Source organism: Nomia melanderi, chromosome 2, assembly GCF_051020985.1.
Source record: "Nomia melanderi isolate GNS246 chromosome 2, iyNomMela1, whole genome shotgun sequence".
Lineage (NCBI taxonomy): Eukaryota > Metazoa > Arthropoda > Insecta > Hymenoptera > Halictidae > Nomia > Nomia melanderi.
The window spans coordinates 28680471-28696569 of NC_135000.1; the positions used below are offsets into that span (position 1 = coordinate 28680471).

General features: G+C 42.7%; 1 protein-coding gene across 10 annotated transcripts in view; it reads right to left on the reverse strand.

Moving 5' to 3' along the window:
• Positions 1-16099, reverse strand: part of Shal (potassium voltage-gated channel protein Shal) — a 248156-nt gene that overhangs the window by 45673 nt on the left and 186384 nt on the right. For 3 of the 10 annotated variants that reach the window (XM_076364747.1, XM_076364748.1, XM_076364749.1), the window contains exon 5: positions 4128-4415. The exons of the other annotated variants lie outside the window; for them this stretch is intronic. In XM_076364747.1, the coding sequence (XP_076220862.1) occupies positions 4320-4415 (96 nt within the window). In that variant the 3' untranslated portion in view covers positions 4128-4319. The remainder of the gene's footprint in view (positions 1-4127; positions 4416-16099) is intronic. 10 annotated transcript variants of the gene reach the window in all.

The window sequence follows — 16099 nt, forward strand, 5'->3', positions numbered from 1 at the left end:
CGCTAAATTTTTCAACTGAATGAAGTTATTAACGCTCATCGATGTGGTTTGTCGTTGGTGGATTAAACAACGCGATAAAATTGATCAACGAACACGTAGATCCCTATGTCTGATCGTTCCAAGGACATACCACTTAAATCCTACAGATCACCAGAAGAAATAACCATAACCTGAATACGAAAGCCATCCTAACCGTCTGCACACTATTTTCAAGAACCCCGATACCACTCGAGTGCGTCAGAATTATTAAAACCAGCGCAGCGTCGGCCACGCGGATCACATGATTTGTTGATCCCTGGCACGAAGAACAAAGCGGCGCGGAAGCTAGTCACTGGCAAGTTGTTGTGCCAATTAACTCAGGCCGACCGTATGATCAAAGAGCGGACTGGCATTTATAACGGCCGACTTTCCGAGAACACTTTCTACAGGGAAATCTCAAAACAGCATATGTTCGCACACAGGCGCAGTGTTTGTCATTGATGAATGTCTAGACGAGGACGAAACAAATTTAACTGGAAAATCACATATTTATTTGTTACCAATGTATTCGACCGAGTTCATTCGTTTTGAATCAAGAAATTAGTCATTGATGAATGTCTGCACGAGGAAGAAATAAATTCAAAGTGAAAATCACACATGCTTCTAAGTGTATTTCAGCAAGTTCCTTCATTTCGAATCGAAAAGTCTCATTAATGAGTCTCTGCACGAAAAGAAACAAATTGGAAGCTAAAATTAGATATATCCACACAATTCCAAGTTTAACCCTTTGCACTCGAGAGGTGAACCTGGACCACCATTAGATTTGATGTAGCAGAATTATAAAGTCTTCTATATAATATTGAGCTTGGATAATACATCAGTATATGAAATATTCGAATAAAATGACATTGTTTCTTGATTTATTAATGTTTCCTCATTAAGATAACTCCAATAAAGGTCGTCTATATCTCATCAGAATCTTGTCTACCTCCAATTAGAAAGCATAGAACATTTCAAGTGAAATCTTCCGAGTGCAAAGAATTAAGCGACTTTGTTAACCCATTCTGTACTGCATCGATATATGAAATATTGAAAGAATGTAACTTTCTTCCCTAATTTATGTGATTTCTTGATAAATATTTTAAAGAATCTTGTCTACATCTAATTAGAAAGCACACAATACTTAAAGCGAAAAACTTTCGAGTGCAAAGGGTTAATTTCCACCCAGGAAATCTATCCTTGACGAACATCTGCTCGAAGAAGCAAATTCAACTCTGAAATCACGTGTATCCACAAAGCTTCGAGTGTATTCAACAAAATGCATTCAATTCGAATCGAAAGCGACAACAGCTGCAGCTTCGACAACGAAAATTTCGAATCCACGGTCGCTGCAGCGACGCGTTCGCCGCGGAAAATGAAAGTTTCCCGAGCCGCGCGTCCGGAACAGCCGGTCGATCGCGACGGAAACGTCGGCCGGGACGTTTATTCGACTTTAAGCGCTTCCGATTGTTCGCATTAGCTGACGCCGAGATTTACCGGGGCCTCGCGCCTCCGTTTCCACGGCGAAATTGTACGCGTCAGCTTCCGATAATTTAATTGCTGCCACCCCGCCCGCCCCTGTTCCCCTGTATAATAAGTGAGCCCCGGATTACTCGGCCGCTGACAGCGGATCTCGAGAGTTATCGATTCACCTCGGAGTGTTTCGAAATCTCGTGCCGGCGTTAAGTAGGAGACGACGATCCTTGAAGCCTTTCGTTACTTAACGATCGAGCGAACGTTTGTATCGATGTTGATGCTTCGAGAGCCACGGAGATGATGCTTGGCGAACGAATGAGCGGAAGACAGTGTTGTGAAACGTGGTAAGCGACACGGTTCGGATGAAGAATCGGATAAACGATGGTGTCTGAGAATGCGAGAGTTAATTCGGGAGAAGCTGACGTGGTATCTGTAAAATTGAGATTTCTTAGACATGTAGAGAGACATTCGGTAGATGAATATTTAGATGTGTGGAACGTAGAATATTGAGAGAATCTAGAAGAAAGTAGATATTTCGAAGAAATTGAGGCAGAGATCGAGTGACTCTCGAAACTGAGACAGCCCTTAAATCATTTTCTATAGCGTTTATAGAGAAGGAATACGTGTTGCGCGATAAGAAATGATTAACAGAGGAAATACTATAAAAATACGTAGAGTAGAGCAACCGCTAGCGTGCCAGAGGATCGATATCTTTCGCGAAGACCGCTATTTTCGCCTACAGCGCAATCATGAGGTGAATAAATGTTCGAAATGATTAACACGTTTTTTACAGTACGTTAACGCGTTGACTGCCACGGGAATCTTGATCGTTGTGTATATCACACTTTCGTAACAAAGATACAGACGATTGTTCATTATTTCGTATAACAATTCTTACGTTACACCATTATCTTGTTACTTAGAATATTAACGCTAAACCTAACGAGCTGTTAAATTGAACGAGATTTTAATTGATTTATCATTCAGTTTGTATTGTCAAATAAATTTCTTGAATAATTTCTCAAATATCCGTTGTCTTTAATAATAGCAAAAAGAAGAAATCGGGAATGAGTTTGATCCGTCCGCTGGGTTGAATGTTAAACATTTTCATTCGTCACTAACCGTACCGCGATGTTGCAATTATTTCCAAGCAATCCGAGAGTGTCGGTCACCAGTGACCACCGCGGCAAGCGAACGCGTTAACTGTTTCAACCGACGAAAATCCGCTTCTAAATGTCGACTCCTAAGCTTCCCTCTCTCGCGGAACGGTTTTTCAAGATTTTCGAGGGAAGTCGTTAAGCCGGGGACCCTCGAGCCGCCGGAGTTCTTCACTTGACGAAAATTCGCCGGTACCTCGAGCGGGGCTCGGCGAAAAAAGGCGAGAAAGGGCGGAAAAAAGTGAATTCCCGAGTCAACCCGTGCACGCGTGCCCGGGGATTGAGAAGTTCTCGTAAACTTTTCGAAACGTTCAACTGCTTTCAGGAACACTTACGCCGGATGAAGAAATATTTCAACTTTCCGCCGCGAGTTCCCGGCCCCCCCGGCGACTCGGATAATTGGTCCGGCCGAATTCCCATTTCCTTCGTCGGAATTTCACACTGACTCGGAAATCTGTTTCGACTATCGAGAACCATGATAGCCAAGGATGTTGGCTACCAAAGATTACAGGTGGGGAGAGTTGAGAAGATCGGTGGATAATTTACACTTCGTTCGAGCATCATTTGTTTCACTCTGAGAACAGTGAATTCGGAGTTCGAATTTTCCGTTGAATATTGGTACACGGAAAGTTGAGAAGATCGGTGGATCATTTACACTTCGAGTATCTAACATTTTCACTCTAAAAACAGTGAATTCGGAGTTCGAATTTTCCGTTGAATATTGGCATTCGGAAAGATGAGAAGATCGGTGGATAATTAACACTTCGAGCATCTAACATTTTCACTCTGAGAACAGTGAATTCGGAGTTCGAATTTTCCGTTGAATATTGGTACACGGAAAGTTGAGAGATAAGCTTTGATTTCCTTAGATCGACGGAAATTCGCCAGCTAAGTTTCCTATTCAATCTTCTATTCACAATGCACAGCCAAGTACAGAATTCACTGTAGAAACCCGTGTATAATAGAATTACGTCCATAGAACAATTCCTTAATCGATAGTTAGCAAAGCGAGCATTCAGAATTAAATTCGCGTGTACGGTGAACTTGGAATACCTAAGTGCCTATAATACAGTCTAATGCGTTCCAAGAAAAAAATACTGTCCCAGGTCTCGTTAATCGATTCAATCGGAGAACACAGGTAAATTAGCTACCAGTATACACAGCGTTTCAAACTGAAGTTCCCTGTACGTAGCAAAATCCCCGCAAGCTTCCACTCGACAACGGCTGTCTGAATCCCTATCGAGTTCGATTTTCCGCTGCAGCGAGATTAAGGTCGAACATCGAGCAGACAGAAACGACAGCGAAACGATCGCTAGGTGCGAAGCTGTGTCTCCCGGAAACAAAAGCTGCGAAGAGCCCCGAGGTGCTCGCGCGCGCTCGGCGACACGCCAACGGGTGCACGACACGTGTACGCGCGTACACACGTGCAAAAAGCCGACATCGCCACAACACAGTTTGCCCACGTACGGTGTATACCTGGTGGATGATGTGCCTAAGGTCAAGGCGACGCGTTGCCGTACAATTTTCTAGTCGATAACCGTGCAACGATGACTGTACGACCGGTACGAGTATCCGACGGACTGCGGCCCGACGCGCCGGACACCGTTCCCGCGTCGCCCAACCCGCCGGACGAAAGACCGCCGCGGTCCCCGAGGACCCGCCGACTCGCTAACAATTGTCTTCCGGGCAGGGGACGCGGGCGTCGTCCAGTGTCTGCTGCGTCGTCGTGTGAGGGATCTCGAACGCGATCCGTCTGGCGCCCACCTGCACGGAGAACCCATTCATTGATCATCTAGGAACTGTCCGCTACCACGGTGCACACTATTTCCGGAGAGATTACGATGGTGACTGGGTTAGTTAGGTGTAGGAGAGATGCTTGGTGTGTCGTCTGATAGGGGATGAATATAGCAGTGATGGAATTGGGGCATTTTTGATTTAATAGTCTGTAGTAGAGATCTGCTGGATGAACTGCGTTGGATATAGGAAGGATGCTGGATATGTTCTCTGATAGGGGATGAATATAGCAGTGATGGGATTGGGTCATTTTTGGTTTAGTAGTCTATTGATTGGTTATCTTAGAACTGTAGGCATTACGGTGTAGTCTGTTTCTAGTGAGATCTGCTAATAGAGGACACTGTATGTACTCTAATAGAGGATATACTTAGCAGTGATGGGATTGGGTCATTTTTGATTCAGTAGTCTATTGACTGGTTATCTAAGAATTGTAGGCATTACAGTATAGTCTATTTCTGGTGAGACCTGGTGGATGAACTGTGTTGGATAGACAAGAGATGTTTGGTACGTCCACTGATAGAGGATATACTTAGCACTGATGGGATTGGGTCATTTTTGATTTAGTAGTCTATTGATTGGTTATCTTAGAATTGTAGGCATCACGATATAGCCTATTTCTAGTGAGACCTGGTGGATGAACTCTATTGGATAGGCAAGAGATATTTAGCATGTCCACTGATAGAGGATATACTTAGCACTGATGTGATTGGGTGAATTTTGATTTGCTAGTCTACTGATTGGTCACTTTAGGATTGCAGACATCACGATGTAGCTTATTTCTAGTGAAACCTGGTGGATGAACTGTGTTGGATAGGCAAGAGATGTTTGGCATGTCCTCTGATAGAGGATATACTTAGCACTGATGCGATTGGGTCAGTTTTGATCTATCAGGAGAACGATTGATCATCTCGTAGCTGCTCTAATAGAGGACACTGTATGTACTCTAATAGAGGATACACTTAGCAGTGATGGGATTAGGTTGTTTTTGATCTACCAATACGAAATTTCGAAAAATTAGCATCTGCGAGGTGGCAGCGAACGTGAACACTGACGATCATAAAGGGAAGTTCCAAGCGACAGAGTGACCCGTGCAGGCGTGACGATGCGTGTCGCCGTTCCAGAGGATCTAAAGGAAACTCGTTAAAGTTTCGTGGCGACGGATGCTGACGGTTACACGTCGCTGAAAATCAACAACTGGTCAGAAACTGGAACAGATCGTGTCCCTAGATCACTGGCGCACGTCTCTGTCCTTTTCTGTCCCCCTTTCCCCCCCTCTTTGCTTGTTTCCGGGGATATCGCTCCCGCCAATCGCAGTATCCGGTTTTTGCTTTCTCGATTTCCGGGCTGGCTCGGTCGGTTTCGTTCACCGAGCAGAGCCGAACGATCGCGAAGGATTTCGATGAACGGCGACCAACGCTGGGAAAAATGTCGTTTCGGTGAATAATTTCATTCTCAATTAAAACCGGAAATACTGTAGCCACTAAGTCAATTTTCTGAAATATTATAGTTTCCTGCTTCGTAACACTATCTGTCCTTGAATGCATCATAGAAATACAATTGTAATCTATGTTTCAAATTACAAGATCGAAATGTTCCATTTTAAGCTTCGAATCGCTTAAACGAGCATCTTCGTCGCGATTGCAGTGGAAATTTCGTCTCCTGTTCGAAACATTCTTTCTAAACAATACAGAGTCTAATGTTGCAAATAATAAATGAAATATTCATTTCCCAGCTCTGGTGTGCGCGACACAGTAAGATGAGGTCTCGGAAAGGACGCGTTCGTTTAAAAAATCTCAGTATCTTTATTACCTTCGGACAATCGTCTCGTTAAAGGATTTCTGGCTGTCGAGTTTCTTTCCGTCGCGCTTTCTGACGAGCGCGCGCACTAAACGGAAGAAGAGAAGCGTCGCTGGCGTGATGGCGGATACGGGGACCTCGACAGATCGCTGGAATGTGTCAGAGGGTGGACGCGTGTGTCCCCCGTTTCTGCTAAAAACGATCTGTCCTCGCGGTTTTCGTTTCTGGGGCTCTCGCGCCAACGTTTGCGTCGACTAATTAGAAAGGGAGACTCGGAGAAGCTTCGGCCGGGGATTCCAACCGTGACTCCTGTCGGACTCGATTCTCAGCGATCCAATGTAACCCGAGTAACCATTGATTATTACAGTGTAACCCGTTTCGCCCGTCGAGAACGGTCGCTAAACATCAGAGTAACGCGTGATTGCGAGCGACATTGCGTAATTAACAACTCGAGACATTTACGTGGATTCTAAATGAAGAGACGTCATTGTAATGTGATTCATGTGTTTAGAATGATATACAATGAACTGTATTCTATTTCAATAATAAATACTTAAGTTTCTTAACACTAGAACTACCGAGCATTTAATACGATTAATATGCAATTCTTGTAAAAATTGTAATAATAGATTATTCTCAGTTTCTTCAGGCATTCATTATAGTACTGAAATGAAACTATTTTCAAAATCATTTCGAATATTCGATGCTTCGAAGATATTAATAATTGTCAAACAAAAAAATCCAGTCATTTTTACTGGTACGGTAGCTCTAGTGTTAATACGATTAATATGCAATTCCTATGAAAATTGTAACAATAGATTATTCTCAGTTTCTTCAGGCATTCATTGTAATACTGAAATGAATTTATTTTCAAAATCATTTCGAATATTCGATGCTTCGAAGATATCAATAATTGCTAAACAAAAAAATCGAAACCAGTCATTTTGACTAGTTCTAGTGTTAAAACTCTTATCTTCTGTAACATTAATGTATTAAAATTAAAGTAGAACAAACAAAGTATTATCAACGCAAAGTACATTTAACAAATTTATATAAATTTCCATATCATTTCATTGTATCATCTCATAGCTATCATATCACTGGCAACCTTGTCTAACAGAAAAACCCATTCTCCACGAGCTCCTACAGGTTAGCAAAAGTTACAGCAATCGTGCCCAGGCTACTAAGGTTACAATTCACGCAAAACGGAGTGGTTAGAATCTCTGGCCTCGACACGAACCATTCTCGAGGTTCGTTGCCACGATAAAACTCGATTCGTTGGTCGCGACTGCACACGAAACCGCTCCGAACGATAACGAAATCCTTCCGTTACAGTAGATAAAAGGATAATTGACTATGTGAAACTGAGATGAACAATAATCTCATAGAAATTAAGAGACTGATAGTCAGTCCTCGTTATCAAAGCGTTAACACGTTCCGTACCACCAGAAATTTCGGTTAAATATTGACATTAATTAATAATTAATTAACCCTTTGCACTCGGAAACTTTTTACTAGAAACACTCGACACTGTCCGATCAGACATGGACGACACTATTTGAAACTAATGAGAAATCACGCGTAAATTAATTTTTGTTCGCGAGTATAACAAAACCTATGCAGTAAAACATTAATAAATATCTACATATGAATACGACTGAACAATATATTCAATAGTTTCCACAATTTCATCAAACGAATATATTTCATCAATTTCAAGTTACAATGACAAACTTTCACGCCTGAGCGTATAAAAGTTGCAGTTAACTTTCATTACTTTCATTACTTTTCTTGATTACTCCATTCTATTCACCACTTTGACTGCAAAATAAAATAAATCAACAAGATGCCAATATACTAATATGTGACTTCAAAGTTACATGAAATATTTCACATATTGATACATCATACAAAACTTAATATTATATACAACACTTTGTAATTTTTAATAAAGGGTTAAGTTTTCGATTTTTCTATATATTTTCATATTATTTCTTTACGTTTCTTATTTCTTCGTGGCGTGTATCTTTGCCAGATGTCTCAGAAAAAGTGTTTCACAAAAATTACGGCACGGAACGCGGTAATAATCGTTTACGAGATCGAAAGGTCCGCGATACCGCGGGATTCCCAATGGAAAAACCGTGGTGTAGTGCGGGGCTGCGTCAAGGGTGAGAATAAAACGCGGCCGGCCGTCGTAAATCTCGCGCGAATCTCGCGGAACGCGATCCCCCGGATTTATGTCGCTAATACAGATCGATTAATCGCGACGACGTTGCTTTATCGCGCGATAAATCCCGCAGAGGAATGTTTAGACGGGCGGCGATCGTAAATCCCGATCGGGACGGACGGCTTACGGCCCTCGTCCGACGATTATCGAACTCTATAACCGGTCTCGATAGCCTTACGTCAACAATCGTTACCCGAGATTCCCCGGCATAAGGATTTACAGGGAGACGATCGATTCGCGAGTTTTGATTAAATCTCGGGCTCGCGTGGCTGCTAATTGTGCCGCTGTTAACGCGTTTATTGCAGCTGAGGTCACCTGTGACCGACAATTCGATTGAGTTCGAGAACAGTTCTATTTAACCTTAATTGTACCACGTTTTTATAACCAATCATACCACGATGCGAATTGAAGCACTTATGAGAATAAAAGGAATAATTAAAATGTTAGTGTTTTTCTTTATAGCGCCCAAATTTTAAAAGAAAAAGAACTTTTAGAAATGCAGTATGAAATAATCGAAACATTTGAGTAAAAGGTTCAAAGGTGACTCAAAATCACATCGTGGTCCGATTAGAGTTAATAACCAGTCTCATCATGATCTGATTCATTAAATGTTACTGTTTTTCTTTGTAGAGCTCACATTTTAAAATACCAGAAAAACTTTTGGAAATGCAATATGAAATAATGAAAAAATTTCAGTGAAAAGTTCAAATGTGATTCAAAGTCACATCGTGGTGATTAGGGTTAAAGAAACGAGCAACGACATCGCGATTTAATTAGTCTGATACTGCGTTCGTTTCATTTTGTTTTTGTCAACGAGTCCGTGTATCGATCAACGCGTTGAGCTTTCGTAGGTTAAATATAGGTAACTGGAATATTTCTCAATACTAGATTTACGGAGATTTATTCTATTCTTCATTCTATCGCTACTAGAACATTGATATTTGTTCATATAGGTCATGGAAATTAGTTTCAAGAACAGAGTTATAACGTGCACTCGCATAATTGCGACAATCAAAGTCGACTTGCATCGTTATAAAATAATGTTTGAAAGATTCGATATCTATGAAATTGCTTCCGTAAATCTAGTGTTAAATTTTCAAGAGAATTTTCAAATGTTTCAGATTCTCACACGTTTATCGAAGTAATGGAATGATGGATTTTTCATGGAAACGCTAGACAAGTCCATCTAGCTTTCAATTAATTAGAAAAAAGATTCGAAGGTGGCTTGACGCAATCCGGCAAGAAGAATTAATAATCCAATTAAAATATTAATCAAAGATCTCGTCACAGTCGATCATGACTCTAGTTTCCCGGACGTTTCGTTCGTTCGAGCGTTCCGCTGCAGTCGCGCGACGTCCCTAAACGACTTTACGAGGCGTTCTCGCGATTCCTGTCTCGTTGGGCCTATCTACGGAGTTAGGGTTAACCTTAAGGCTACTGTTAGGACCGAAAGCTGGCGCCATTCGTCGACAACGCGGTCCATGGGGCTCGTATCGAGTCCCACGGACCAGATCCAAAGATTTCCACTCGTCGAGAGTGATCGCGAAGAACTGCTCGATGGATCGATCGGGGGAACTGTACAAAAACAGTCGCTCGCTTGACAACCTACCAAGACAAGACACCGTACAATTATTCAAATCACCCAGAAACCTGCCTAAATCCTACGAACCAATCTCCAAACAGAGCGTCACGAATCCAACAAGCTCAACATCTTCGAATTCCCTCTGAAAAATCAATTCAATTCCTCAAATCCTCAGACTTACTCCCGTATCCACTTCGATACTTCGATACCGAAGCAACGGAACAACGACGCTCCGAGCTCCAAGAAGCAGAAGACGCCAGCTGCCAGAGCTGCACGCCCGAAGCCGACTTCCAACGCTAACCGACCGTCTAAAGCGAGCGACAGCTCGAAATCATCAGCTGGCGCGATCGATCATCGAGCGTCGACCGAGACCGCTCCGTTTCGATCGGCGGAGCGACAGGTTCCGCCGCGACACACCTCGACGTGTCGTGGACGCGCAACGCGGTACGCAAGGTCAAGGGGGCGAGCGTGTCGTCCGCGGGGAACGAGGCCCCGCGGCTCCGTTCCGCGGTATCGACCCGTTCGATTCGCCGGCCGGGGCTGCGGAAGCCTCGCCGGCGAACCGTCCCGTGTGCGGACTCGACGAAATCCGCGGCGAACGAACGGAAAGAACGAGAAGAGGCGAGAGAGCGGCGCGAAAGAGGGCGACGCGAGGGATGGGAGAGGCGGAGGCTGGGAACCGGGCGGAAAATGAATCGCGAGAGGAAAGAGGTGGATCCTCCGAGAGTTGGGCAAAATGCAATTTGATCGTGTACGGATACTAGAAGTATTTTATGCAAGATACTCGCGTTAACCCTTTCGCGACGGCGCACCTGTACCATTCTTCGCTACTTTTCGCAATAGTGCGACTGACCGTACTTTGCCACTTTTCGCGACGGCGCGACTGACCGTACTTTGTCGTTCGCGAAAGAGCAAGTGAACCATTCGTCACCAATGTATTTATAGCTTTATTTTGAGTTCGATATTGGAATAAAATAATAATATAAAAGAACCAATAAGTGACTGCCGTATCTAGACGGCGCGACTGACCGTACTTTGTCGTCGTTCGCGAAAGAGCAAGTGAACCATTCGCCACCAATGTATTCATAGCTTTATTTTGAGTTCGCTATTGGAATAGAATAATAATAGAAAAGAACCAATAAGTGACTGCCGTATCTAGACGGCGTCAGCCGCTGTAAAGTAATAAATGACTGCCGTATGTAAGCGGCGTCAGACTCTGTAGACCAAAAAGTGGCTACCGTATATACACGGCACCCGTCGCGAAAGGGTTGGGGCAGTTTGGAAACGCAGCGTTGCAGAGTGAATGAAGATTACGCGGTATAAAGTGATAGGTGATTTTTGTAGTATTCCTTGGGAGGAATTATCTTGTATTGCAGTTTTGTGGTTGTAGTTGTGAAATTTTGGGAGCCAAATGATTCATTAGTGAGTTCGATTGCAATTGGGGTAGGTTTTGATTAGGAGTTAGTAAATAGGACGAATCTAGGATACTTAGACCACATTCGCGTTAAATCTGGAGCTTAACACGTTAAGTGCCGCATGATTTCATAAAGAAAAATACTCGAAATGGAAAATATATAATATTAAATCATTTGATTGAATTCTATTGTTATTATTGCAAGTTCGTCTAGCTGAATGCCACATTAGCTAGCGTTATCTATGATATAGAAATGTTTTGAAACAATCATCTTTTAATTGAGTGAACTATAGTAATTCCCTTTGATTGGGGGTCACCGGTGACCCCCATGGCAGTCATCGTGTCAACACATTGCGTACCGGCAACGAGAAATCTCGTTTTTATATAAAGACACTTAGCTGTGCAACTTCGCTAAATACCGCAGCTTTGAAAGAAATGTAAAATTTAATTCGAATTGATTATCTGTTTAGAATATATTACATAACAATATGATATCTGATTTTCTCTATGTATAGTGATATAAGTAGACTGTGAAAATTGCCATCACAATTCAGTTTCCTGAAAATTAGCCGGTACGCAATGTGTTAAAACGAAGGTCATAGCTTGATTATTCTATAATCAATGCGACGTGTCATACATTATATGATAAATTTTCATTTGTCTCGTTCAAACGAAATACACCGTTTTCTGCAATACTTTGAAACATCATGATCTGTAGTCTAATTATCTCAGACCTGCAGTTAACCAAGATCCACAATAATCACCTGAATCTCAACCGCACAACAATCCTCAAAAGATCTGCAAATCCTTAACGATTTCCACGAACCTTCACTCGTTAACCGGTAAACAACGCATCATCTTCGAATGATCGCCAGTAATCAAATGATATCTTCCCCAACCCCGCTCTCTCCCTTCTCTCGAAGTCCTGTTCCGCCCGCGACTTCGTCGCGCCGCGGGGTTCCCCCCTCTCCGTCCGTTTCCTGCCGGAAACTCGATGGAGCCTCGGGGGTGAAGAAAGCGTAAGGGTTCGCCCCGTGTGTTCGATTGATTGTTTTTGTGCGATCGGGCGAGAGAAAGGCGGGCACACGGGCTCGGGCATCGGGATGTTGCGCGGCGTTCGGGAGTTTTAATCTAAAAATGGAAGACGTAGGGCGGGGGGGCTCTGACGAGCGATCGCGGCTCGAGATCTAAGAGGGGGCGAGAGATTCTCCGGTGGAAGACGATCCGACCGGGCCCACGTTTATGGGATTGGGTCCTCGAAGGCCCGGGGTCTTCGATATGGTCGACGGGGCGGAAACGTGGCTCGTGATCCTGATGAATGGCCCTATGCAGCGGGAACAGCGATACGGAATCCTGATAAACTGGGAGATTGATCGTCGCGTTCCACGGGATAGAGGATTTCATCGAGGAGCTGGCATGGAGAGCTTCTTCGATTCTGCAGAGAAATTTGAGTTTGGATATTAAGGTTGTTCGAGGAATTTCTAGTGGGACGTGGCAATTGTTCTTGAGAGTTTGCGCGAGTCAAGATGGATCTTATTGGGCTGGAGTCTAGGAGAGGGGTATATTGATCGTTTGATTGTAAGATCGTTTGTAATCAATTTCGATAGTCCCTTGAGAATATGGATTTCTCGGAGAAACACTGTTCCAGAATCTCTGCTTAACCCTTGGCACTCCGGATGATTTTGTAATCTAACTCCAAGCCGTTTTTATAACATCTCTTAGGTTTTTTTTCCTTCTTAATACAAAATTTGGATGTATAGAAGATCCAGTAATCTTAGGATAGTAAATTTATTCATTAAAATATTTAACCCTTTGAACTCGAACGTTTTTCAATGGAAATATTCGACACTTTTGTTTGAAACTAATTTAACGATAATTCATGGATAAATTAAGCAACAAAGGTATTTTATTTCAATATTTCACGTAATGCGAAGTTTAATTTGAAATATTAAATATTCAACTTTATAGTTTTGCTGCATCGAATCAAGTGGTGACTGAGTCACCTTTCGGATGCAAAGGGTTAATAGTATAAATGGTGTCATATTGGAGCCTACAGAGTGCAAAGGGTTAACTTCGACTGTTCCTGAGACACTCGAGTTCCCAAACGTACGCACGTTTTCTGGACAAAACTCGGTAACTTGGAAAGACGAGTGATAAACAAATGCCTCAGACAGTTGTAAAGAGCTAAACATATGGTAGTTGTATTACATTATACACAGTTTCTCCAATGACGGATATTTCGCGTTTCAATTCCAACGTTATATAAACAGCGGTATTCGCATCAAATCTTCATTTCCCAAATGAAAATTCCGTACAGCAGAAGCTACATATCAACACCCTGCTAATCTTCAATCTCCATCATACAAACAATCAAATTACAGAGTTCTGTCCACAGGCGCGACCTCTCAAACGCGAAATTAGAGACATCTTCCATCTACAACCATAAAACACAAAACGAAACTCCCTCTAACCGAATATCCTCCACAATCTAAATTCCACAGCCGCGGACCACCGACAACGCGCAGCAAATAAATCGGTTTAACCCTCCATGGGCCGACTTTTTGTTCATTATTATAACAAAATCTATGCAGTTCAAAATTAATAAGTATCCACATATGAATACGAGTTAACAATGTACTGAATAAATTCAATAATTTCATCAAACGAGTACATTTTGTAACTTTCAAGCTGCAATGACGCCTTCACGCCTGAGCGTATAAAAGTTTAAATTAACCGATTACTTAATTTTATTCGCCACTTTGAGTGCAAAATGAAATAAATCGACAAGATTCCAATATACCGACATGTGACTTCAAGGTTACACGGGCCCACAGAGGGTTAACTAGAACACAAACCCGACTCATCCCTGCGAACGTCTCGATCCGCGCTGTTTCCCTCGACAAACCTGCACATCGCGAAAGCTGCGAGTTTCTTACGATCCGCTCGTCTCGTGGAAACAGCCCGAAGCTGCTCGCCCCACCGCAGGCCCCTTCGCCGACAAAGGGAGCCGCGAGTCGTGCGATCCACGAGGAATTCGTCGCGAAATCCCCGCGGATACGCGGGCACGCTCCTCTCTGCGGGCGTGTAATGCGGCCGCCTAGCATTTCGGCAGCGCCGGTGCTCGAGAAAGCGGCGCAGACAGTGAACGAGGACTCCCGTACGTGGCCCGTGGCAGGAACACATTCGTCGTGCCGGTGACGGTGGCCCCGTGTTCCCTCGGCACGTATGAATCTTATCATTGATTTAGAGCCGGCGAGGAACACATTTGCCAGGTGACGCCGCGTCACGCACGGCTCCGACGACTGGCCTCTCCGCACGGCTCGCGAACGCTCGGCCGAACTTCGGCTCGAAAATTCCAGGTGATCACACGGCGATTAACCCCTTGCCCTATGATTTCTTTCTCAACTCTGATCGATATGGCTACTTTGTCATTGATAATTTATCGGAAAAAGAGAAATTCTAAGCATATGTTATGCCTATATCTCCTTTTATGTGTAATAGTTGATTACAGAGGAATTATATTTACTTTGAATTCGAATGAACTGAGTAATGTATATATTTGTTGAATCATGTTGAAAATCTTCACCACGAGTTTCACTCGTTGTTGTGAATTCTATGTTTGATTCACTCTGTGATTTCTTTCTCAACTCTGATCAATGTAACTTTCTCATTAATAATCTATTGGAAAAAGAGAAAAATTCCATATATATTTTATGTCAAAATTTGCTGTATAATATAATAATTAATAATAGAAAGATAATGTTTCATTTAAATTTACAAGAACTGAGCGATATTTATATTTGTTAAAGTCTGTTTAAAATCTTCAACGCGGGTCTTACACGTTGTTGTAGGACAAGGGGTTAATCACGCGGAATAACGTCAATTAACGTCCAGCGTACGTTATTTTCAACTTTTTCGACCGGGAATTGGAGAGTCGGTATCAGGTTTTTGCGGAGATCGAAGCTGATCATGGATTTACGAGCGGAAACGCCGGTAGAAGTAAGCGGAGACCTTGTTTGTCGGCGTCTGATTTGTGTCGTGGATTTCGTCGAAACTGCGATATGGGAAATAGGCTGAGTTTGCCGAGAATTATTCTCTGTTGAGAAGAATGATGGAAATGTGTTGAACGTAGCTTTGGAGGCGAGATTCGAGATGTTTTAACAAAGGCTTCCAGTGCTCTCTAACACTTTCACGTCCGGTGACACCAACGTGGTGCTATTAGCAAGCCGGTCGTTATTTGTCGATGACTCCAACGTGGTGTCATTTGCATTCCGTTTATTATTTGCGGTAACCTCAACGTGGTGCTATTGGAAATTACACGTATTACACGTATTACACGTATCATTTAATAAAAAGCTAAGTTTATTATATTCTAATGAATTTTATATTTCATATTTGTACATTTTAATGAACTTTCCAAAAAGTTCCAGCGACGGAGAATATAATTTTTGTGACCCGTGTGGACGTGAAAGTGCTAGTGGTGAAATTGAATTCTCATTTCACTTTGATGAATTTTCTTATGGAACGTTCGAAACGTTGAACCTCTTGCGTTGGAAAGATGTTTTCGAAAATTGCCAATAACATGGTCAAACAATTGCCAATAACTCTAAAATATATCACTCTATGTAAATGAT